Source organism: Ptiloglossa arizonensis, chromosome 2 (assembly GCF_051014685.1).
Source record: "Ptiloglossa arizonensis isolate GNS036 chromosome 2, iyPtiAriz1_principal, whole genome shotgun sequence".
Taxonomy (NCBI): Eukaryota; Metazoa; Arthropoda; class Insecta; order Hymenoptera; family Colletidae; genus Ptiloglossa; species Ptiloglossa arizonensis.
In genome coordinates, this window is record NC_135049.1 from 27,707,574 (window position 1) to 27,731,886 (window position 24,313).

At 40.4% G+C, this 24,313-nt stretch overlaps 1 protein-coding gene across 1 annotated transcript in view; it reads right to left on the bottom strand.

The window, feature by feature from the left end:
• LOC143155017 (uncharacterized) overlaps window positions 1-18,023 on the bottom strand; it is a 32,617-nt gene extending 14,594 nt beyond the window's left edge. Inside the window, exon 1 of the mRNA XM_076327220.1 lies at window positions 17,116-18,023. Within this exon, the coding sequence (XP_076183335.1) occupies window positions 17,116-17,134 (19 nt within the window). The 5' untranslated portion in view covers window positions 17,135-18,023. The remainder of the gene's footprint in view (window positions 1-17,115) is intronic.
• Window positions 18,024-24,313: the final 6,290 nt, after the last annotated feature.

Genomic DNA, 24,313 nt, shown 5'->3' on the forward strand with positions numbered 1-24,313 from the left:
ACTCTACACCTCGATTAAAAAATCAAAGACGTGCAAAATAAAAAAAGAATTTGAATTCACTGTTAATGAATCGTTTCTTCTCGTCGATAAGAGATTTCAAACGATCGAAAATGGAAGTTCTTCCGTTCGATTCGGTCGTTTCGTCGCAGTCGAAAGCGCTGTTTGCCTATCGATACGTCCAAGTCGAGTGACGCTCACCTGGAGAGAAGAATAGAAATCGGTTTTCGTGGTTCACAGAGTCTCGTAACGATTGGGTCTCCGACGATCGACGATCGTTAGAAATGGAAAGCACCTGGATTTCCACTTGTCACGACGGAAGAATCTGTTCCGAATTTCACTGACCGATATTTCCTACATACGCGACGATTTTTGCAATGGAGGATCTCTTCCTGTTACTTCGATCGAAGATAACATTTCTTCTCGGATCGCGACAGACTCGTCTCAGTTCGGAGAAATTTCTATCTTACAAGCTCGTTCAACGTGGTTGTTAAAAATTACAACAATTTCACGATTCGATCGTAAAGAATCGATTAGCGAGGTTCGATTTGTTTGTGGCGATTTTGTAATGATGAAAACGATCGATAATGGAAATTATTTCTTTCGAAGCTTTCATTCGGGTAAATTTTCTACCGAAAACGTTCCAGTGTGAAATTTTCTGTTATATTTATTTATTGTTGTGTTTTTGCAATGAAATTTTCCGTATCGATGATTTTAATTCAGGCTCAAAGCTCTGTAAAAATGTTACTCGGTACAATAACAAATATTTGCTTATCTAACAATATCGCAAGTATACGTAAAACGTAAATGTTAACTTCACGGAAGATCTAATCGAAAGACAATGCAAACGAGGAAATGCAAAGAAGATTGAAAGAACGTGAGAAAGTACAGCAAAAGTAATACATAATGCGGATATTTTTTAATCCGTTCGAGAATTTTTATATTATTCAAAATTCTACTCAAAATGGACACCGAGAAAATTCCACACAATATTAAACGTCGGACTAAATATATACAACACATCACCAAACAAAAGTATATTTACTTTTAAATCATCGAGGAAAAAATAAAAAAAAAAATTCTACTCAAAATGGACACCGAGAAAATTCCACACAATATTAAACATCGGAATAAATATATACAACAAATCACCAAACAAAAGTATATTTACTTTGAAATCATCAACAAGAAAATAAAAAAAAAAAAATTCTACTCAAAATGGACACCGAGAAAATTCCACACAATATTAAACGTCGGACTAAATATATACAACACATCACCAAACAAAAGTATATTTACTTTTAAATCATCGAGGAAAAAATAAAAAAAAAAAATTCTACTCAAAATGGAAACCGAGAAAATTCCACACAATATTAAACATCGGAATAAATATATACAACAAGTCACCAAACAAAAGTATATTTACTTTTAAATCATCAAGAAAAAAAAAAAAATTCTACTCAAAATGGAAACCGAGAAAAAGATTCTTCCTCGCGAAAGCTTCGATTGTTGAAACATCGACGTAAGCGAGTAGTTTTTTTCTTTTTTCTTTCCAAGATCGTGCAAACGCGAGAAGGCAAGGGTTTCCGATGTTTCGAAGCGACATCGCGAAGGGCCAGACGCCACGCCCTATATCCGCAATGCACCCCCTGAGAGTTCGTGTCGCAGAGGGCCGTGGAAAAGGGAGCAGTGTCAGTCAGTCCATCGAGGGCGTACATGCGCACTTCCGTCGACCCGCGCCTCCTACGAATCATAGGATGCTGCGCTGAACCAGTGGTGGGGGAGATGCACGCCATTGGTCGGCTCTCATCTGTCCGAGCTTTTATCTCGTTTCCCTCTCCTCACGGCAGGCACGACTCGTTTCCCCCTCTCTCAGTCACCGAGCCGACGTCCCCCCTACCAGTCCGTTTCGCTGTCTCTCTCGACGATCCGCTTCATCGGGCTTCTCTTTCACGCTTTCCGCTTTCGTTGCCTCTGTCTCTTTTCTCGCATTCTCTTATCTCACGGATTTATTGCCAGGCGTCTCGTAAAATTCGCCTCGCCCGGTGGCGCTTTCTTTAACAACGATTTCGAACTCGTTCTCCTCGACGAATCGTATCGTTTCCGTTAAACAAATACCGAATGGTACCGCCTGTGCTCGAACGGACGTACGATCCGAATTTTCCATAAACGTAAATCACTATCGGAGCAAGTTAAAGGTCAGTACGGATCAATAGAAAAAGAATTCTTTTCTTTGTGTTGCCATTTGTAATTGTCGTTCAATTTCCAGAATTATGAATCACATTTCGACGAATATACAGAATCGTAACCTTTCGTATCTGCACCATTCGATCTAGCGCGCACCATTGATATTTTTAAAACGTCGATCGTCGATCGAACGATAACACTAATTTATCTGTCTTCGAATCCACTCCACGGTTCTTTCTATCTTCGAATCTACTTCACATTTCACTCTTCGGCATCGATCGAGTACCAACGAGGCGAACATTTTCGGCCGCGGCGATCGACGGAGAGCAAAATTCACGTTTAAATGAAATTTTCAAGATCGTCGACGATCGCGAAGATAACTCGAAGAGGGGTTAGATGTCTGGAATCAGCACATCGGGCACGCTAACTGTGGAATTTTTCCTATCTCCCTGTTTACATTGTCCCCTCCCAGATTTAAAGGAAAAGAAACAAACGGTTTCTCAAATTCAATTCTCGTTCCAACCATCACTTACTATTTTTCTACTTAGACCACTTCTTGACAACAGTAAACTGTAATATTAAATATATATTACTATTTTTCTACTTAGACCACTTCTTAATAACAGTAAACTGTAATATTAAAAACCTTTTACTATTTTTCTACTCAGACCACTTCTCAACAATAATAAACTGTAATATTAAATACCACATACTATTTTTCAACTCGTTCCCAAATTCGAAAGAAGAAAAAGAAACTTTTCCCTCAAATTTGCCCCACCTTTCTCCTCTACTTACTATTTTTCTACTCAGACCACTTCTCAACAACAGTAAACTGTAACATTAAATACCATATACTATTTTTAAACTCGTTCCCAAATTCGAAATAAGAAAAAGAAACTTTCCCCTCAAATTTTCCCCACGTTTCTCCTCCACTTACTATTTCTCAACCCAGACTACTTTCTCCCAAATTAAAAAAGAAAATTTTTTCCCAAAATTGAACACACCTCTTCCAAACACAGTGTATCCAATGGCTACGAAAACAAATCGGCTTGGGGAACTCGCGTGTCCCTTCCCCCCTCCCCTCTCCAGCGTTTACGGTTCCCACTCCCCGTTGTTTACACGTACCCTTCGTTTCTCTCCGCATTTTCACCTTCTCCTCCTTTTTCCTTTTCCCCTATCTGATCCCCCACCAGCTTCCGTCCGTCCATCTTTCTCCATCGCCGGCGGCGCTCTCCGCGTTCGACCGCGTCTCCTCTCCTCTCCTCTCCCCCCCTCACCGAGGCTCGCATCTCCTCTCGTTCCGTTCCCGGGTCTACTCTCTCTCCCTCCCCCCGTCCCGCTCTCCCTTTCATCCCCGCTCTCTCCACGCTCGGATACACCCACGCAGCACGCAGGAGAAGCAAAGATGGCGGTTGGTTAGTGTGTTTCGAGAGTCGTAGCCCTGACAACCTTGGACCTACCCACCCGTGACACCCTGTGGCCACCCTCTGTGCTCGGGTGGTGACCACCGGTGACACACGCTCGTATTTTTTTTTTTTCTTCTTTTTTTTTCTCTCTCTCTTTCTCTTTCTTTCTTTCTTGTTTCTCTTTCCTTTATTTCGCCGTCTCTTTCCGGGCTGTGCGCGTACGTGTCGAACACGGGCACGTATACAGAGGGGAGCGAGAAACGAGCGTACTTCGAATCGTAGATAAGAATTCGTGGTGGATATGCAGCAGGGTATCGACGATCGTTATAGATTTCGATAACGGGGAGAAGTATTGTAATAAAATTTCTCTCTTTTCGTCCGTAAACGTTATCGAAGGATTACACGTTCATGGTCAACAACAACAACCTATCGATTGCGTTGTTAAAATAAATTAGTCAACGATCGATTACCTAACGCTTTTTCATCGGTAAGAGATACTCCGATATTACGTGAGTCTCTATAGAGGGGAAATTGTTATTTCTCTTTAGAGGTGAGAAACAACAACAATAATATAACGATCGTGTTGTTGAAATAAATTAGTCGACGATCGATTATCTAATAGTTTTTTTTTGGAAAGAGATATTTTGAATAACGTGAGTTCATATTGAGGAGAGATTGTTATTTTTCTTTAGAGGTGAGAAACAATAACAATAACCTAACGATTGCGTTGTTGAAATAAATTAGTCGACGATCGATTATCTAATAGTTTTTTTTTGGAAAGAGATATTTTGAATAACGTGAGTTCCTATTGAGGAGAGATTGTTATTTTTCTTTAGAGGTGAAAAATAATAACAATAACCTAACGATTGCGTTGTTGAAATAAATTAGTCGACGATCGATTATCTAATAGTTTTTTTTGGAAAGAGATATTTTGAAAAACGTGAATCTCCATTGAGGAGAAATTGTTATTTTTGTTTAGAGGAGGAAAACAACAACTTATCGATTATGTTGTTAAAATAAATTAGTCGACGATCGATTACCTAACATTTCTTTTTTTTGGAAAGAGATATTTTGAATAACGTCAGTCTCCATTGAGGAGAAATTGTTATTTCTGTTTAGAGGAGGAAAACAACAACAACAACCTGTCGATTGCGTTGTTAAAATAAACTAACCAATTACCTAACACAACCTAAAATAATTAATCGATTACCTAACACCTTTTTCGGTAAAAGATATTTTGAATAACGTGAGTCTCCATAGAAGAGAAATTGTTATTTTTCTTTAGAGAAGAAAAACAACAACAACAACAACTTATCTATTGCGTTGTTAAAATAGATTAACGATCGATTACCTAACACTTTCCTTTGATAAAGCGATATTCCGAATAACGTGAGTCTCCATAGAGGAGAAATTGTTATTTGTCTTCAGAGGAGAAATTGTTACTTCTCCATAGAGGAGAAATTGTTATTTATTGCTGTTGAACGAAGCAGAGTGCAATTTTCCCAAGGGGGTCTCGTTCGCGATATTTTGTCGTTGAATAGAATTTCTTTCTTTCGTTATCGAAGGATTGCACGGTCGATGATTAATAATAGCAATTCATCGCTTATTACAATAAATTTGCGTTCCGTTAGACTCGACCCTCGATTCGAATAGTGTTAATCTATCGGTGAATTGAAAAATTCGTCTAACTGGCCCCCCATCATCGGCAGAAACGATTATTTCTCATGTTCTCGCAGTCAGTACTCGCAAGAATATTTATTGTTCTCTAAGTAAGTAAACAGTAACGTCCGTGATTTTCTCACGTTATTGTTGTTATTTGTTAACGGAAGAATCCTTTGTTAACTACACGAGGGAATATCTCCTCGTTAACGCCAATGGCGAGTACGTGGGAATGATAAAATTTTACACCTTTTGTAATTTAAATCGGTCGAAACGTCGTGTATGTTTTCAACGATTAGTTTTGCATCGTATCGCTTGAAATAACAGAAAAATTAGGTCTGGATCGATGAAAAATTCACTAAACGCGTTATCCAATACACGTGGAAAATCTTTACAATTTTTGACGATATTTATTTTTAACATACTCGTCTTGAAAATTGTCGTTGCTCTTTCTCAATAGTGCCTTACTACAAAAAAAGAAAAAATACAATTTTAATGTGAAAGAATGGTTTCTCGTCGTTGGAAAACGATCACTCGCTCTTCATTGGTGCAAAATATTTGTCCACAGTGATTAAATACACGACCGATGCGTTATTCGAACTGTGTGTCAAATTCTTTGGCACCACGTTCACCGATTGACGTCAAACAGTGGTGTTCAATGGCGCCAAGTGTACACGTACGAACCAGTATACGTTGGACCGTGTGTACGGTACGTTTCGTGGAATCGTTGTAAATTTATCGAGAAATCGTTCCGAAGATTTCGTGACACGAACCGATGATGCAACTACGCGTCGTCGAAGTTTAATTGGAAAAAATGTTAATCGAAGAGACAGTATCGTCGACGATTGCGACCGTTTCACGATATCGGAATCATCGGACTATGTATCATATGCTGTGATTAGGTTTCACTAAACTGGTTGGATACAAAGTTCAGCTGTGTAAACGCACGTCCATGGCTACGAAGAGGCTGATTTAGTTTCGTGATGACGAAGATCGATATCTCGCGATATTGAACACCGTTTACACTTTGATCGTCGAGATCCGGTTTCGTTCGTTACGATATACGAAAATTCGTTTCGGAAAATATCTTCTCTGATCTAGAACTCGAGACTCCACGATCTTTCGGTATCGTATCTCGAGCCACGATTGTACGATACCATTGTCATTATTATACTTCGAAGGTAACTTCGTTCCTAAGCTTGGAGAAAAACCGTCTCGAAGAGTATACGTAAGTTTTCAAAGTATTTTTCGTAACCATCTTACCGTTGTTAATTGGAGAAAAACGTTACGAACATTGTTCGTCTGACAAATGTTCTCTAACTGGAGACAAGTCGAAAAATTTACCAAAAACTTATCTATATACATTTCTTCGAGTTTGTTGCACAATCGACGTACAGTGAACCGGAAAAACGCTTACAAAATTCTCCTACAGTGGATACTTAATTAACTATTCGAGGCTCTGTTATACTCGAGTCTCTCTCAAAAAAAAATCTATACACATATATATATAAATCGTATCGAGCAACTGGAACAAAACTGAACATTCCAGAGCTATCTGAGCGCTCAAATAACAATTACACTCTAGCTATATTATTCCTCGGTTAGAGCACGTAGCGACCCAACGCGACAAAGTCGAGTCGAACCATTTCGAAACACGCTATTATCTCGCCGGGAGCATGATCGACGGGCTTTCTCCGAAAAGGCTGATCTGTCGTGTGTAAACACGAGAAATCGACCTCTACCTCGGGAGCAAACATTTCGAGCGTCGAATCGAACCACTCGTGGAAAATGAAAAAGGACGGTTCGTTGTGCTCTCGTGATGAGCGATGCTCGTTGAAAATTGACGATCGAGGAAACGATTCTCGATGGTTTCGTTGTAATCGATCGATCCACGCGGATTTCTCGAGCGCATGGCTCCGTTTATAAACACTGCAACGTTTGTTGTATTTACGAAGGGAACGACGATAAACAGAAACCTTGCGTTTCTCACGTTTACAGGATTTTCTTGGGAACTCGACGACGCCGGGGTTCCGTGGGGCAATATAAACAGGTATGGAAAATGAAAGGCGGCCTCGTAGGGATCGAAGCCGCGGAAAAACTCTTTCTCAGGCCGAACAGTGAAACCAGAACGAATTTGTAATTGCGACATTCTAATTTTTCCGCGGCCGTTTTCTCTGTTCCGATCGCGAAGCTAGCGAAGCGATCGAGGGATCTCCCGTTTCGCAGGTTACCGTAACAATTTTTCTGCTGTTTGGTTATACGATTCCAGTGGTTGCAACAAAGTACGGGGATTCGATCCCGATCTGTGGCGTTTTCGCAACGTGGACGATGTTTTATCGAGGTTACTACATTTTCGAGCTGTGGAGGTGATCTCTGGTTGTGATGTGTCTCGAGAGATTTAGATTTGTGAATTTTTACGTCGTGGATCTTTTATCGAGGTAATTTTTGAGCTGTGGAGGATTTGTGGTTGTCAATCGTTGAATTCGATTTCGATCCACGGAATTTTAACGACGTGGATCTTTTATCGAGGTAATTTTCGAACTGTGGAGGATTTGTGCTTGTGATGCGTCTCGAGAAATTTTTACGTCGTGGATCTTTTATCGAGGTAATTCTTGAGCTGTGGAGGATTTGTGGTTGTCAATTGTTGAATTCGATTTCGATCCACGGAATTTTAAAAACGTGGATCTTTTATCGAGGTAATTTTCGAGCTGTGGAGAATTTGTGCTTGTGATGCGTCTCGAGAAATTTTGATTCGTGAAATTTTTACGTCGTGGATCTTTTATCGAGGTAATTTTCGAGCTGTGGAGGATTTGTGCTTGTGATACGTCTCGAGAGATTCTGATAATTTTTACGTCGTGGATCTTTTATCGAGGTCATTTTCGAGCTGTGGAAGTGATCTGTGGTTGTGATGTGTCTCGAGAGATTCTGATAATTTTTACGTCGTGGATCTTTTATCGAGGTAATTTTCGAGCTGTGGAGGATTTGTGGTTGTTAATAGTTGGATTTGATTTCGATCCATGGAATTTTAACAACGTGGATGTTTTATTGAGGTAATTTTCGAGCTGTGTAGAATTTGAGGTTGTCAATCGTTGAATTCGATTTCGATCCACGGAATTTTAACGACGTGGATCTTTTATCGAGGTAATTTTCGAGCTGTATAGGATTTGTGGTTGTCAATCGTTGAATTCGATTTCGATCCATGGAATTTTAACAACGTGAATGTTTTATTGAAGTCTGATTCGTGAAACTTTTACGTCATGGACCTTTTATCGAGGTAATTTTCGAGCTACGGAGGATCTCTGGTTGTAAAACGTCACAAAAAATTCTGATTCGAGAAATTTTTATGTCATGGATCTTTTATCGAAGTAATTTTCGAGTTGTGCAGAATTTGGTTGTCAATTGTTGGATTCGATTTCTATCCATGGAATTTTAACAACGTGGACGTTTCATCGAGGTAATTTTCGATCTCTAGTCGTTAATCGATTGTAGAAAAATTTTTAAAATACACCACATAATAAAATTAATAGACAGGTGTGGTAATTGGCTCGTAACAAGACTCTTTAATCTCAGAACATTCCTACGTTCCACTACACACTCGAAGTCTTTTAATTACAAAAGTAACCAGGGTTAACCCCACTTTGCCTCTCGTGTCTCTTTCGACCTATTACGTCACGGTAATATTTCTTTCATAACGAAAGAATACTTCCGCGTATCTTTCCTTAGTCTCTGCATTATACAATCAAAAACCTCGATTTACATCCTGGATGTATTTTCATCCAAAACATATCAAACGTACAGTTTCAATATCGAGTATCGATCATAAACATTTACACGGTGTATAAAATTCTCTGTACAAACCCTCTAGAGTTTCTTTCCGTTCGACCTATATATAATTGATCTATTTTCGTTGAATCTCGAGCGACCCTGAGTCCCTAATAAATTTAACAAATTCCCTTGATGATCGATCGGCTCGAGTTCGGCGGTAGAAGATATTACGTGTCGACAGCTCGGTGTACCAAGTTTCTCTCGGGTCTACGATTGGCCACAGGGCCCAGCAAGCTCTGGTATAACTTGGTGTAAAGGATGTCACGGAAAGAATCTTCGTATACGTGGCCCAACCGAGTGCTTCCGCATGTACCTAGACGCGGTTGTCATACCTACGCTGAGTATAGATCGACTGCGTACACACCACCGTCACACGTGCAGAACACGTTAATTCCGCGCGCTGGACGTACCGTGCTCGAACAGAAACGAGACTCAAGGTGTAACAGCGACTTAGGCTCGAAAAGCTCGATAAAATCTCACGACGGAGTAGAACGGTCGTAGAATTTGTTCAAACCTGCTCCAACTCGATCGAACGGAATTCTTTCAGCTGGATTGCTGTGTTTCCAGAATTTAAAGACTCGGATCGTCAAGTAACAGCGACTTAGGCTCGAAAAGCTCGATAAAATCTCACGACGGAGTAGAACGGTCGTAGAATTTGTACAAACCTCCTCCAACTCGATCGAACGGAATTCTTTTAGCAAGATTGCTGTGTTTCCAGAATTTAAAGACTCGGATCGTCAAGTAAAAGCGACTTAGGCTCGAAAAGCTCGATAAACTCTCACGACGGAGTAGAACGGTCGTAGAATTTGTTCAAACCTCCTCCAACTCGATCGAACGGAATTCTTTTAGCAAGATTGCTGTGTTTCCAGAATTTAAAGACTCGGATCGTCAAGTAACAGCAACTTAGGCTCGAAAAGCTCGATTAAATCTCACGACGGAGTAGAACGGTCGTAGAATTTGTTCAAACCTCCTCCAACTCGATCGAACGGAATTCTTTTAGCAAGATTGCTGTGTTTCCAGAATTTAAAGACTCGGATCGTCAAGTAAAAGCGACTTAGGCTCGAAAAGCTCGATAAAATCTCACGACGGAGTAGAACGGTCGTAGAATTTGTTCAAACCTCCTCCAACTCGATCGAACGGAATTCTTTCAGCTCGATTACTTTGTTTCCAGAATTTAAAGACTTGGATCGTAAAGTTCCTCTATCTTGTATTCCAATCAAAGATTCTACTTTCTAGCCAAACAATAATTTTTCAATCCAACGTCATGGATCTTTTCGACAATTTTGAACGATTGTTTTAAATCCAAATTTCTTCCCTTCTTTTAAATTATATTCAAAACCACCAGGATTTAAATCAAAATATTAGTTCGGAAAGTGATTTCGTTTTCCAAAATGGAGAATATATAATTTAGTAAAATGTTTATACGCTCTAAAAAAATCGTGTTTCATTTTCACCAATAAAAAAAAACGAAATGACTTTCCGAACAACCCAATACATAAACGATGTATTACTTATACGGGAGTAGTTAATTTGCGCGAAGAAAGCACTCGAAGTAAATTACGTTGCAATTACGCAATTTGTTCAATCTAAATAACGCTTTCAAGTTTGTTTCTCGAGACGATAGTGTTCTTTGGTACAACCGCGCGCAGAGTTGCAAAAAAAAATATTAAATTGTCCCGACAAGACATTTGTTTGCTAATAAATCGTAAGGGATGAGTGGCAACACTTAAAGTTCTCGACTTTGTAGTTTCTTTTAAACAAAAAATCCAATGTTTTCTCGTCGATTGGGGGTGGGTCCGGAGACTTCGATGCCGGAAGACTTTGGTTAACGCTAGATTCACCAACCATTTCGTCCGGTTTCAACTGTTTTCACATAGAAATTTATTTTAAATTCCATAGCACATTTTCTAAAAGACGTTACGAATTATTTTATTCTATAGATACAATCGATCTCGTAAATTCCTCTTTTTGCTTAATTATCTATTTTCCTGAGACAAGTGTGATGGATAATTTCATATAGAAAAATCTATCGGTAGTTCTAGTGTTAAAAACCTTTCTGTGCGTTAACGAGACACCCGTTAATTGGAATGTTTCGTCGAGAGGGAGATTGGCCACGAGGGTGAGAAAAGGGAGCGGTTGGACTTTGCACGCCACGCCCTAATTCGGCTTCCACGGCCCCCCAGCCCCCCCTGCTCCTTGCTCCCCCGTGGAAACGTAATTTTCCCGGTTATTACCATCCCTACGAATCCGTGTTGTCCTCTTAAACGTAAACTTCCTCGGGCACTTTGCTAAATTAAAGCTTCTCTTCCAGCTGGAAGATTCCCCCAAGAAAAATATTCTATTAAATAATTCCATCCTTAGAGATTTTTTCAAACTTTCAGGGACAATAAATATCAGCGACAATAATAATCCAAGTATTTTGTTAAATAATTCCATCTTTAAAGATTTCTTCAAACTTTCAAGAACTTTCGATCAGTGATAACAATAATCAAAATATTCTATTAAATAATTCCATCCTTATAGATTTTTTCAAACTTCCAAGAACTTTCGATCAGTGACAACAATAATCCAAATATTCTACTAAATAATTCCATCCTTAAAGATTTTTTCAAACTTTCAGGGACAATAAATATCAGTGACAATAATAATCCAAGTATTTTGTTAAATAATTCCACACCTGAAGATTTCTTCAAACTTCCAAGAACTTTCGATCAGCGATAAGAATAATCGTAAAATTCGAACGAGAGTACAAGGAAAACTACGTAAACATTTTACAATGTTTCTCTGTGGAATAATGTTACATCAAGACGAAAAATCCCTCGAAAATTGTCTACAGGAAATTTTCTCAGCAACAAACTCAACAAATAGCTACTTATATATATTCATCGTTCGTAAAATATTCAATGATCCTCCGATTCGTCTTTCGTCTACCTAAAAATTCCACGTAACTCCGTTCCCCACTTCGAAAAATTACAAATGGAGTACAAAAGATACTCGGAACAGATTTATTCGAAAATCACAGACGCGTACCATCATATTCTGCTCGCAAAAATCTACAATTCGAGCAGAATTTTCCACGAGTTATCGATCGTTTCTCGTATCTGTTCGATTTAAAAAAAAAAAAAAAAAAAAAGAAAAAATCTTTTAATTACGCTGTTACCCTGCTTCCGATTAATCATCGACGATTCCACGAGCTCGATATCCACGAAGAGAACGAAATATTCTCGGGAGATTACCGAGCTTCGATTCTCGGGGATTGTCGGTCCTTTGACGACGTGGACGTAGATAAGAGAAGGCGCAGAAGGTCCTTATCAGCGTGGACTTGGACTACCAGTCGGGGTTTTCTCTCTCGTCGTCGATAGATTAGAAACACGGACACGTAAGCGCATCGGCGAGATCTCGCGGCGTCGGGCGTCGTCGTTCTCGTCGTCGACGTCGACGTCGTCTCTTTTAATTCTCGACGAACTGGGTTGGCCGGTGCGAATATCGTTGGCTATCGAGCAACGCCGAAAAAATCGATACCGAGCTTCCTGGAAACTGGCTCTGGGTAGGATGCACGATTGCGTCACCACGCGATCCGCGTAATCTCGTTATCTCGTAAGCTTTCGTTCCAGTGGCGTCTCGACCGCGAAATTTAGCCGCTCGAGTCGCCATTGCACGCGATCCGACAACCACATCTTCCGATCGAACGACGATAATCGTCCACTCCGGCGAAAAATTATTCGCCAATTTTTTAACGTTTTTTCTTTTTGCGAGATTTGATCAGTACACTTAAGACACTTCGGTCCAGGGATCGTAGAAAGTGGTTAGTTTTTTAATCAATTGGAGAAAATTATTCGAAAATGTTTTATTTTCTTTGTGAGAGATTTTTGGGTATTTGGAGTACTTTGGTCCAAGAATCGAAGGAAATAGTCAATTTTTGATTTTTGACAATTAGAGAAAATTGTTCGAGAATGTTTTACGTTCTCTGTGAGAGATTTTTGGGTATTTGGAGTACTTTGGTCCAGGGATCGAAGGAAATTGTCAATTTTTGATTTTTGACAATTAGAGAAAATTGGTCGAGAATGTTTTATTCTCTTTGTGAGAGATTTTTGGGTATTTGGAGTACTTTGGTCCAGAAATTGAAGGAAATTGTCAATTTTTGCTTTTTGACAATTAGAGAAAATTGTTCGAGAATGTTTTATTCTCTTTGTGAGAGATTTTTGGGTATTTGGAGTACTTTGGTCCAGGGATCGAAGAAAATAGTAAATTTTCGCTTTTTAACAATTAGAGAAAATTACTCGAGAATATTTTACCCTCTTTGTGAGATATTTTTGGGTATTTGGAGTACTTTGGTCCAGGGATCGAAGAAAATAGTAAATTTTCGCTTTTTAACAATTAGAGAAAATTATTCACGAATATGTTACGCTCTCTGCAAGATATTCTCGTATACTCGAGATACTTTGGTCCAGAGATCGAAAAAAATAGTCAATTTTCGCTTTTTAACAATTAGAGAAAATTACTCGAGAATATTTCACCCTCTTTGTGAGATATTTTTGTGCACTCGAGGTGCTTTGGTCCAGAGATCGAAGAAAATAATCAATTTTCGCTTTTTAACAATTAGAGAAAATTACTCGAGAATATTTCACCCTCTTTGTGAGATATTTTTGTGCACTCGAGTTGCTTTGGTCCAGGGATCGAAGAAAACAATTATTTTCCATTTTTTTAATAATAGTCCAGATACGTGCCATTTAAAAAGAATATGTAACGTAGTTATTCAGTGGAAAATGTTTACCTTGAGAAGCTGTTCACAAACTTTTGGAACGCGTTCACTAAAGTTTTAAACGAAAGACAAATTTATAGTTATCTATCCCACGTCGTAGATGATAATTGTCTTCGTCCATGTAACAATATATCGAACACAATAACGTTACTCTTAATCTTTGTTTCTCCATACATTTCATACGAACCGGAATCGTTATTTACACGCACCAATTTTTGCATTCACAACTTTTACCACGTAAATTTTGTTTCTCGAATATCCGACAATCGTTCGAGGCCTCTCAGCCAAACATTGTAATACTTTGTATGCGACGATACAGTTCCCTAAATTCGATACAACGAATCGATATATCAACGAGTTTCTACAACTAATCGAAAACAATCCCAAGAATTCAGATACAAACTATAAACAGAGATTCTCTCTGATTGTTAAAACAAACCGCGTATATTATACCGTTTACATAATTATTCCCTTTAACCCTCCAACTACCATTACTATTTCTGACTCACTTCGATATTTCACTAATAATTATATTCTTTTCTTTCTCTTCGTCACAGATTTACGACAGTAAATGAGTAGATAATTGTTAGATTAATTGTACACACAGTTTCGTCAATTTGTGCGTTTTATCATTGTCCATACGAAGAGTTCAATCTCTATAAACTTCTATACTCTGCAAACGTAGAGTTGTGATTCGTTTGCATAAAAAGTAGAAGATCGTCAAGATCGATCAGTGTGCAATAACTTGGGAAAAATAATTGGTAACACTTGCACCGATAATTCAACCGTGGAGAGTCTGTCGCGTAAAGTAAGATGAAATTGTTAATAAATATGTATCGAGGTAGTCTTGAGAATCTTTAAGGAGATCTCGAGAAGCCTAACTTTCGATTCTCGGTTGACACATGACGCCACAGTTGCGTCCACGGTTCGAAACGCTCGATTCGACAAGGACGCAACAGTTGCGTCTACCGGGCCGTGTATCGTTAAACTGTACACAAAGACAGATTTCACGGAATGGGTGACCTCGAACGAGAGGTCGAAGAGATTCGAGTACGATTAATTGTTCTCGAGGGCAGCACACGGATCCCGGATGGTGGATCATAGATAACAAACGAGAAATCTAACCGTGATACCAAACTATCGAGTAATCCATTTCACGAGTTTATCTTTCAATAGGGACAATTATCTTCTCGAAGAAAATTTTCTATCGAACAATACATCCTGGTGTAACGAACAAGAACGAGACTGGAATGTACAATACAATCGAACGTTGAGAAAATAATCCACTCGTTGAAGTTACTTCTCTGCGAAGTATGGACCGATATTGTCAGTCTCGTTAGTGTTCAATTCTCCAAAAAGATTTCCAATGTTATCATATACGAAGGAACAGTATTTAATACTCAGTCTCGGTAGTGTTCAATTCTCCAAAAAGATTTCCAATTTCATCGATAACGTCGGTGAAAGAACAGTATTTAATATATTGTAAATTGTAGACTACTGTAGTATTTATTTTACAATTATCACCGCAATATTTACAACAGAGAACCAAAGCAGCTAAAGTCGAGAAACGTTACGCGAAACCGTACTCGATCAAACTAAATACGATTTCGATCCATTGTATTTTTCATTTACCAACGAGTATTTACTTCGAATTTCTCCACCATCCTCGAACCACGTATTTAAACTTACAATGGATCAGAGTGATCCTCGTGTGATTTTCGAGCTCGAATATGCACAGTGTTTGAATCAGAATAACCATTGGTAATTTTCTTTTGGGACAGTGGACGTACTCGAAGATGAATTTATTTATCCACGAATGAACGTCTCGTTCCGCTCGTCCGTGTCACCGGGGCTTCCACAGAGACCCGATCTTCGAACACTCGAGAAGACTGCGTAACGTGGTAACATTGACACAGAAATTTCCACGCGCGAAACAAAAATCCCATTACGCTCCTAATGGATATCTACATTTTGTGCGTTAATCGGGATACGCGGTAGATAAGAGCCGCGGTGCGATCGTATCTCCACTCTTTGTGCATTCGACTCATTAGCCAGGAAATTTCGTCCGTTTTCGAGCATCCTGGCCGCCATCGAATATTCTCAAGACCGAACGATGAATCAACGCGAACGAACCAACGCGGTTAGGACGAACCAAAAACAATAGACGCCTCGTTTAAACCGTGAGGCGGAGAGGCGGGACGAGGCGTGAAACTAAAGAGATATACTTTTTTACAATTCGGGGTCCCCTTGACTCGACATCCAACGAAAAATATCACCGACTCTATGTAATATACGTGTGTATATTCGAACCGTGCGAATTCTCGCTTGTAAACACCGGGCGAAACCTGATTCTATCGCATTAATTCGTCGCCTAACGAGTGATCGAGTTTTTTTCTATTTTTTTTTTTTTTTTTTAAATTTACGCGCTTTATCGAACTGGAGGTGGTTTATTTGAGAATAAACGTCCTTTGAACAGGGACTTGGAATTATTTGATATGAACAGTGGGTATAGTTTTTTCATGGAGGAATACGTAAGAGAGAAGTTTAGATGTTTTAACGATGTATGTATGGTATTTCTTGTAGTTTTCTAAGTTGGGACTTGGAATTGTTTAATATTGTGTTATAGTGAATGGTAAACATTGGGTATAGTTTTTCCATGGAGAAATATGTAAGAGTGAATTTTAGATATTTTGACTATATATATATATATCGTACTCTTTGTAATCCTCTAAATAGAGACTTGTAATTGTTTAATATCGAGTCACGGTAAACGATAAACAGTGGATATAGTTTTTCCATGGAGAGATATATAAGAGAAAATTTTAGATATCCTAACGATATATAGGGAAAAGATTCCAGTACGCTGTGTTCTAATTGCACGAGAATAGAATCGCACCACGTAAAGATTGATACGTCCCCCGTGGTACGTTTAAAGCGAGAAGCGAAGAAAAACGAAACGAAAAGAACGTTCGTGCGTTGGTTCGAACGAAGATCGAAATCTTTCCGCGAAGATTCTGGATTCTCGACAGGAGACGATCGCTCCTAGGATACACGCGGTTACACGCGATACGTCAACAAGAAATTCGAGGCGAAACGAGCGAACGTCCATGGGAGGAAGAAAAAAAGAAGAAGAAGAAGAAGAAGAAGAAGAAAAACAAAAAAGAATCGAAGCTCACGGGGCGATCGGGACTCGTCATTGGTCCGCCACCGAATCCCTTATCGACGGATCATCGTCAGCCGATCACCTGACCGACGAGCGACAGAGAAAAAGAGACGTACCTTTCGTCGAATAATCCATGCTTCTCTCGTCAGCGTCGCGGTCGACTCATGGAGTCCCAAGGTCGGTCCCGGCACTTAACATCCAAACAAACGGCGTACGTTGCACTTAACACGAGCCTCCGCCATCGGGGATGGCCACCGAGCGAAAACCGTCGGTCGTTACCTCTTTCTCTATCGTCACTGTGCGCTGGTCGTTCGATCGGTCCACAAAAAACTCAATGCACCGCGGTGAGCCGAGAGATGAGAACAAAATGGAAAAAGAACGAAAGAAAGAAAGAAAAAAAAAACGGAAAAACTCCCCCTCGAAACGATCGCGAAACGTCTATCTGAGCCGTGGTACACGTCGTACGATCGCAGTTCGTCGGTGGCGACGTCGTCGTCGTGTTCAGCCCCTTGGCCCCTCGAGCATGGTCTCTGAAGGGGGTGATGGGGTGCGAGAGGGGAGCGCACGCTCCTGGAAACGGCTCTTGCGTATCAGCCTCCGTGGCAGGGTCTCGGTATCTCGATACTACGTTCCACCATCCGGGGCACACACCACTTTTCTACGAGCTCCGTTCTTCTCTGTCTCTGCGTATCGCTCCTTTTTCCTTCTCCCTTTTCTTTTTCTTTTTTCTCGGTTTCCTCGTACCGTAGGGAACGGCGACGCGCGTCACGTCCGCGTTGTTCGTCGTCGTCGTTGCGCGGCGAAGGACGACGGACGAGTAAAGGACTCGTCGATTTGAGAACGGGCCGCGGCTACCGGACGAGAGAGCACCAGCGTCGCGAGAGCACTGCGCGCACACGTACACACGGACAGAGAGACAGACCGAACGAGAGAGAGACAATGAGCGCACGCGGAGAGGGGGGAGACAAGGTCCATGAGAACAGGTCACGACAGGCCGACTCACCGCGAAGAAGTGACACGGCGCTTCTGACAATTTCTCTCAGCCTGCGCCGAGCCTCATCATCCCTCCCACCTGGTCTCTCTCCGCTCTCGCTCCGTCTCCGTCGGTGATTCGACGTCCCCCACCCCGCCGCACGAGTCGCTCTCCGCTGAGCCACGTCCTGCCCCTCTATCTCGCCCCGGTGCTCCTCCAGACACGATCGTTTCGTCCTCGTTCCACCGACCGGTTACGGGCTACGCTCGTCCTTGTTTGCTCTCCTCTTGCGGTCATCCCCACCACCGGCCCGCTTCTCCCGCCAGCCAGCATCGGGTGCCGAGTCGAGTCTACGTGTGTTTTCCACCCGGGAGAAGCGTACCCTTCTCGTCCTTCTCTCTGTCTCTCGCGTTTCTCTCCCTCCCTCCCCCACCACGCGGCTTCCTCGCATCTTTTTTCTCTTCACGGAGTGCTCTGTCCACCTCTCTTTCCCTCTCTCTCCCTCTTTCTCTTTCTCTCGCGTGAGCGCACGACGCCGCGATTCCTCTCTTCTCCGCTGTCTTTTTTCTCCGTCGTCGACCGGAGTCTCGCCACCGCTCGGTTCTCTCGGCTCCTGGCTGCTAGCGTACTAATCCCCTCCACCCCGCACGCTACCCACCCACGCTCTTTCTCTTTCTCGTCGCTTTATCTACCCCCCACTCCTCATGCGCGGAGCTGTGCTCCTATGCCGTTGCCGATATAGCGGCGGCTAGCGACGCTGTGTGGTACCAGCGACGCGTACAGTGGATCCCGTGTGCGCGCGCGTTCGTGTGGGTTCGCCCACCCACACGCTCTCGAGCTCGAGCTCGCGTTCGCGCGAACACATCACAGAGAGGGGAGCCACCGTGTGCGCTTCTCCGGACCCGATGTGCTTCCCTCTTTCGATCGGTCGAGCGCATCCGCGCTGGGAAACGGTGCACCGTTTCTCCGCGGTGCAACGGGAATTACGTAAAGCGGACGGGGGTGCAGCGTGCACTCGGATGGACGGTAGAAATGGGTGTTTCCTTCGACGAATGAAATTCGAGTACAGGCTCGCGGCTGGGACTCGAGCTGATTTTCGTCGTCGTTACTCTCCACGGATCGATGTTTCGATCGCTTCCGATCGCGTGAAAATTAATCGAGGCAACGGCTGACTTTTTACCTTTCCACTTCCAACGATCTTACACGCCGAGAACAGGGAAGAAGCGAGTGTTCGAACACACGATACGGAGAAAATATTTCTTCGGTTGGTCGATGGAAAATTTCTTCGAATTTTCAATGTTTTCATCGTTGATGTTTTTTTTTAAATTTCTTCCGAGCATTTCTTTGGATTCTCGGAGCATTCGATGAAATTTCACTCGTTAAGACGGGTGTACGGATCGAATAAACGATTCGTATTAAACGGGGAGAGTAAGATGGAGAACCGCGACGCGTGTAACGAAAACGAAGCGCACGGTCACCTTCGTCGCGAATAAGTCGGAAAAATAGCTTATCAAAGTCGTTCGAAGGAGTCTGCAATAACGTAGCGTTCCGATCGTGAAAATTGTTGACGATAGTTCCCGTCGATAAGTCGCAAGGTCACCGTCATTGGACGGATGACCGAGCATTAAAGTTTCGTTAGATAATGTATGCTCGAACTTGCGTCAGCTAGGCCAGAACAACAGGGAACAACCACGGAACGATGCTTTACGCGCGCCATTTGCGATAACGATAAAGTCAGCCGCGAAAGTTCGTCGTTTCCGTTTCGTGAAAGCCCGTGGAAAACTCGTTGTCAATTCACGCGCGTATTTTCTTCTACGTCTTAATTTCCACGGAAAAAGAAACGATGTCCGCACCGATGGAAATAGCGAAATATTTCGTCGAGAAATTATTATATTGAAATTATCGTCGGTCGAAAACGAATTATCGTATGTTAGGAAAAACTACAAATAGTAGTACGATTATTAATGTAGTAAGATTATTAATATTATACGATTATTAATATATTACGATTATTAATATAGTAAGATTATTAATATATTACGATTATTAATATAGTACCTAATAAGTAATTATTAATATAGTACGATTATTAATATATCACGATTATTAATATAATACGATTATTAATATATTACGATTATTATAACACTGTTCACGTTTGCATAGAGAAACTAAAGAAGTATCGAACAGTTTTCCCGAAGATTAACACATACACGTTTTAATAAATATTAATAATCTCCATTAATTTAACATCCCCAAGAATATCGACTCGAATTTTCCAAGATATTGAAAATACTTTCACATCGATCTACATCGTTCCACTCACGTTTCTCGCGGATGATACAATTTTGAAAAATAGTAACAACTGTTACGACTCTTCATTTACAATTATATTTCATCTCTCAACATTGTTAGAACAAATATAATAATTACGTATTAACAACCAAGTCTCGACATCCGTCCTGGAAAAGATTCACCGAGACAAAAGGAGCAGCAATAATTGTTTCCTTGAATTTATTGCCCGTCAGAGCCATTCGAGTATCCCGCGGAAACAAGCAAGGAGATTATTACCAAAATTACCAACCGATCCCTTCTTCATTCATCGCGTTTGTGCGCATGGTCAGCCTATTTTCGGTAAACCCTTTAAAGTCGGAAAGCGAGCCCGAGGGCGGGAAAACGTGTACCTGTAACTTGAAACCGAGTCGACACACGATTCACGAGTTATCGCTTCGAATGGAAACAAGCTCACCGGGATAATTTACATTCAGGTAAACACCAGCTACCGTATGTTAATTTTATTTCGCTCGAGGCGAGATAATGCTTGGAAACATTGCAAAAATAATAATCGAACGAAATCCTTGTTTCGAGAACATCGTGTCGAGTTACGAGCACCAAGAGTCCTTGAAACAACCGAGATGAAAATTTTCTATCACGGATGACACGATTGGAAAACGAGGAATAATTATCTCTATTTTTTTATTACATTCTATTGGTCGGATTAGTTCTAGAAAATATTAAAAGGCAGAGACGGGGAGATTTAAATGCCTGGGAACAGTCCTTCGACTACGTGGAGCTTAATGGGGTCGAGAGATTGGTACTCTGATATTTTTAAATACAAAATTCAAATATCTCAAGAAAATCGTTTAATCGATCCCTTTTAGTTTCATTCGTTGTCACGAGTTTGACGTTTCAAAATGAGTGATTAGAACGTTCTCAGTTTCCCGCATCGTTATTCTTCATCTTCATCGAGAGAAGAGGGTATTGCTAAATTTGTTCTTTAACAGGGTACTGTTACTTTAACTATTTCCCGAGCCAAAGGTCCGTTACGTTTATCCAGGTCACTCGTTGGAACTCGACCACCCCCTTTAACCCCTTCCGAGACACAATAAACCCTCGAAAGAAGATCGCATACCTGCGTCCAACAACAAAAAGGCGCATAATCTCCAAAGTCTGTTGGTCAAACAGCCGCTCTATCTTCAGGGCCAATAAAATAATGCAGGACAACAGTTGACTCCAGGTATTTCGCTCCGAGACATTAGGACCATCCGGAGAAACAACGAGAAACCACCCCATAAGGTTTTCCAAGGTGTCCGTATGCAAATACCGGTTACCTGAGACGGTACACGCGATTTCGTTCGATTAAACTCTTTGTCGCACGCCAACGTACACTCCGTACACTCCTTACGACACGTTTTACAATATTTTTGATCGTTCTTCTTGAAAATTATCGAAGGAAGAATTATTCGACGAAGAGAAGCTTTGCTACGTACGAAGTATATATATATATATTTTTATCTCGTCACGTGAGTCATTGGTGCAAATGTTCATCGTTATCTGCGAGTTCGAGACATTTTTAAATAATAGACTCTCGAAGGGAAACGTGGAAGAGTTGAAATTTTCAAATTCTCCGCCAATTTGAACCGTGTAGCGGATTACACGGGACGAAGGTCTCTTTTGTATTATAAATTAAGAATGGAATCGTTTCGTACGATTTGGGAATTATTCTTGAAAAATTGCATCGCTAATGGTGTTAACGATTTGTGAAAATGGCGATCTATCGGATCGACTTTGATCAGGGTTTTCTTTTACCATTTTTTGTTGAATTATTTTTCAGTTTTATGGTCCACGTGGACAAATAGTTTTTTCTTTTTTTTGTATCGAATGAAATGTTCATTAGAACCGTTCCCTATGTTGCATCTGAGGAGCGAATTTTATTGTGCAAGAAGTGAAGGAGAATAAAAATTCGACGGAAGGGTAGAGATTGACCGCGATGTCCAGATGGTCCATCGTGACACGGAGCCAGAAAAAAAAGGGTGGAAAGGGAAGTTACCCTTGTCCTTGCTCGAATCTCGCGTCTGTATCTGCCGGAAGTCAAATTAGATACCGAATAAAAAAAACAGAGAGTGCAGTTGACTTTCAACCGTTTTGTCTTCTACCTGGAAGGAAAAGGGTTGGTCACCGAATTTAAGAACGGACATTGTATCCTGGAGAATGTAAACGGTCCAGGAACAACGTCCAGGAAATCATTATGTCCGTTGGAAGTTATTCTGAAGTATTTTTTTTTCATTTAAGTAATTTAAATCGTTGTTAGAACAGTGCTGCAAAAAATTGTAGCAAGATGTAACTTTCCAATCTTTGCTGGAAAGATAGTAATTTTTGAAGACTTGCATAATTATTATAGGTTACTTTCCAGTCTTTGCTGGAAAAATAGTAATCTTTGAAGATCTTTGCATAATTATTTTAGGTTGCTTTCCAGTCTTTGCTGGAAAAATAGTAATTTTTGAAGATCTTTGCATAATTATTTTAGGTTGCTTTCCAGTCTTTGCTGGAAAAATAGTAATTTTTGAAGATCTTTGCATAATTATTTTCAGTCTTTGCTGGAGAAAAAGTAATTTTTGAAGTCTTTTGCATAATTATTTTAGGTTGTCTCGATACAGAACACTGGATTCGATACGGAATGCAATTCGGTGTTTTGTATGCATTTTATATGCATCGAGAGAAATAAATTTCATCCATGTGGAAATAATTTCTTTCAGCTAGAGTTTTTGCAAATCTTTCCACACAATATTGAAAGGTGTTATTTGAAGCTGCGACAAGGGAACAATACGAACTGTTTCGCGTCAATCTTTTGTTTTCGACAGAGAATTAGCGGGACCGAGTTATACCTGTTTCCAGATACCTGGCTGATTCCTGGCTCAAGACACCAATTGTTTTGTAATTAATCTGTCGAAAAAATTCCCCAACGTATCTCGTATTCTAGTTTAAATTGAAGGAAATTTATTTCACCGGCCACGTACAGCGAAAATAAATTGTTTCTGGAGTGGAAATTTCTTACAATTTTCGACGAGCAATAATTTCTCGGTGCTGAATAAAAATTGTTCAAAATGCTTATAAATCAAAATCCTTCGTTATGAAACAGATGCTGAATATAGAGATCGGTATGGAATAAAAATTCCTTGAATTCACCACAAGTACCATTTTTCATCCCCCAGAAATTCGCGATAAATATTCTCCTCTAGTAAACAAAAATTCTGTGAATTTTTCATCCCCCCAAAATTCGCGATAAATATTCTCCTCGTAAACAAAAATTCCTTGAACTTTTCATTCCCCAAAATTCGCGATAAATATTCTCCTCCTAACCAAAAATTCCTTGAACTTTTCATCCCCCAAAAATTCATGATAAACATACTTCTCCTGAACAAAAATTCCCCGAATATACCACAAGTACCATTTTTCATCCCCCAGAAATTCGCGATAAATATTCTTCTCGTAAACCAAAATTCTGTGAATTTTTCATCCCCCAAAAATTCGCGATAAATATTCTCCTCCTAAACAAAAATTCCTTGAACTTTTCATCCCCCCAAAATTCGCGATAAATATTCTCCTCCTAAACAAAAATTCCTTGAATTTTTCATCCTTTAAAAATTCGCAATAAATATTCTTCTAAACAAAGATTCTCTGAATTCACCACTAGTACCATTTTTCATCCTCCAGAAATTCGCGATAAATATTCTCCTCCTAAACAAAAATTCCCCTAACTTTTCATGTTCCCAAAATTCACAATAAACATTCTCCTTCTAAACAAAAATTCCCCGAAATTTTCATCCCCCAAAAATTCATGATAAACATACTTCTCCTAAACAAAAATTCCCCGAATATACCACAAGTACCATCTATCATCCCCCAAAAGATTCTCGATAAATATTCTCCTCCTAAGTATCAATAAAACCAAAAGAAATCATTATAAATAATGTGCTCATATACATATACATACGTGCTCGTACTTAGAAAAAAGATTCCTTCTTTCCTTCGTACGCTTCCTCGTAGAAATTGCTACGAAT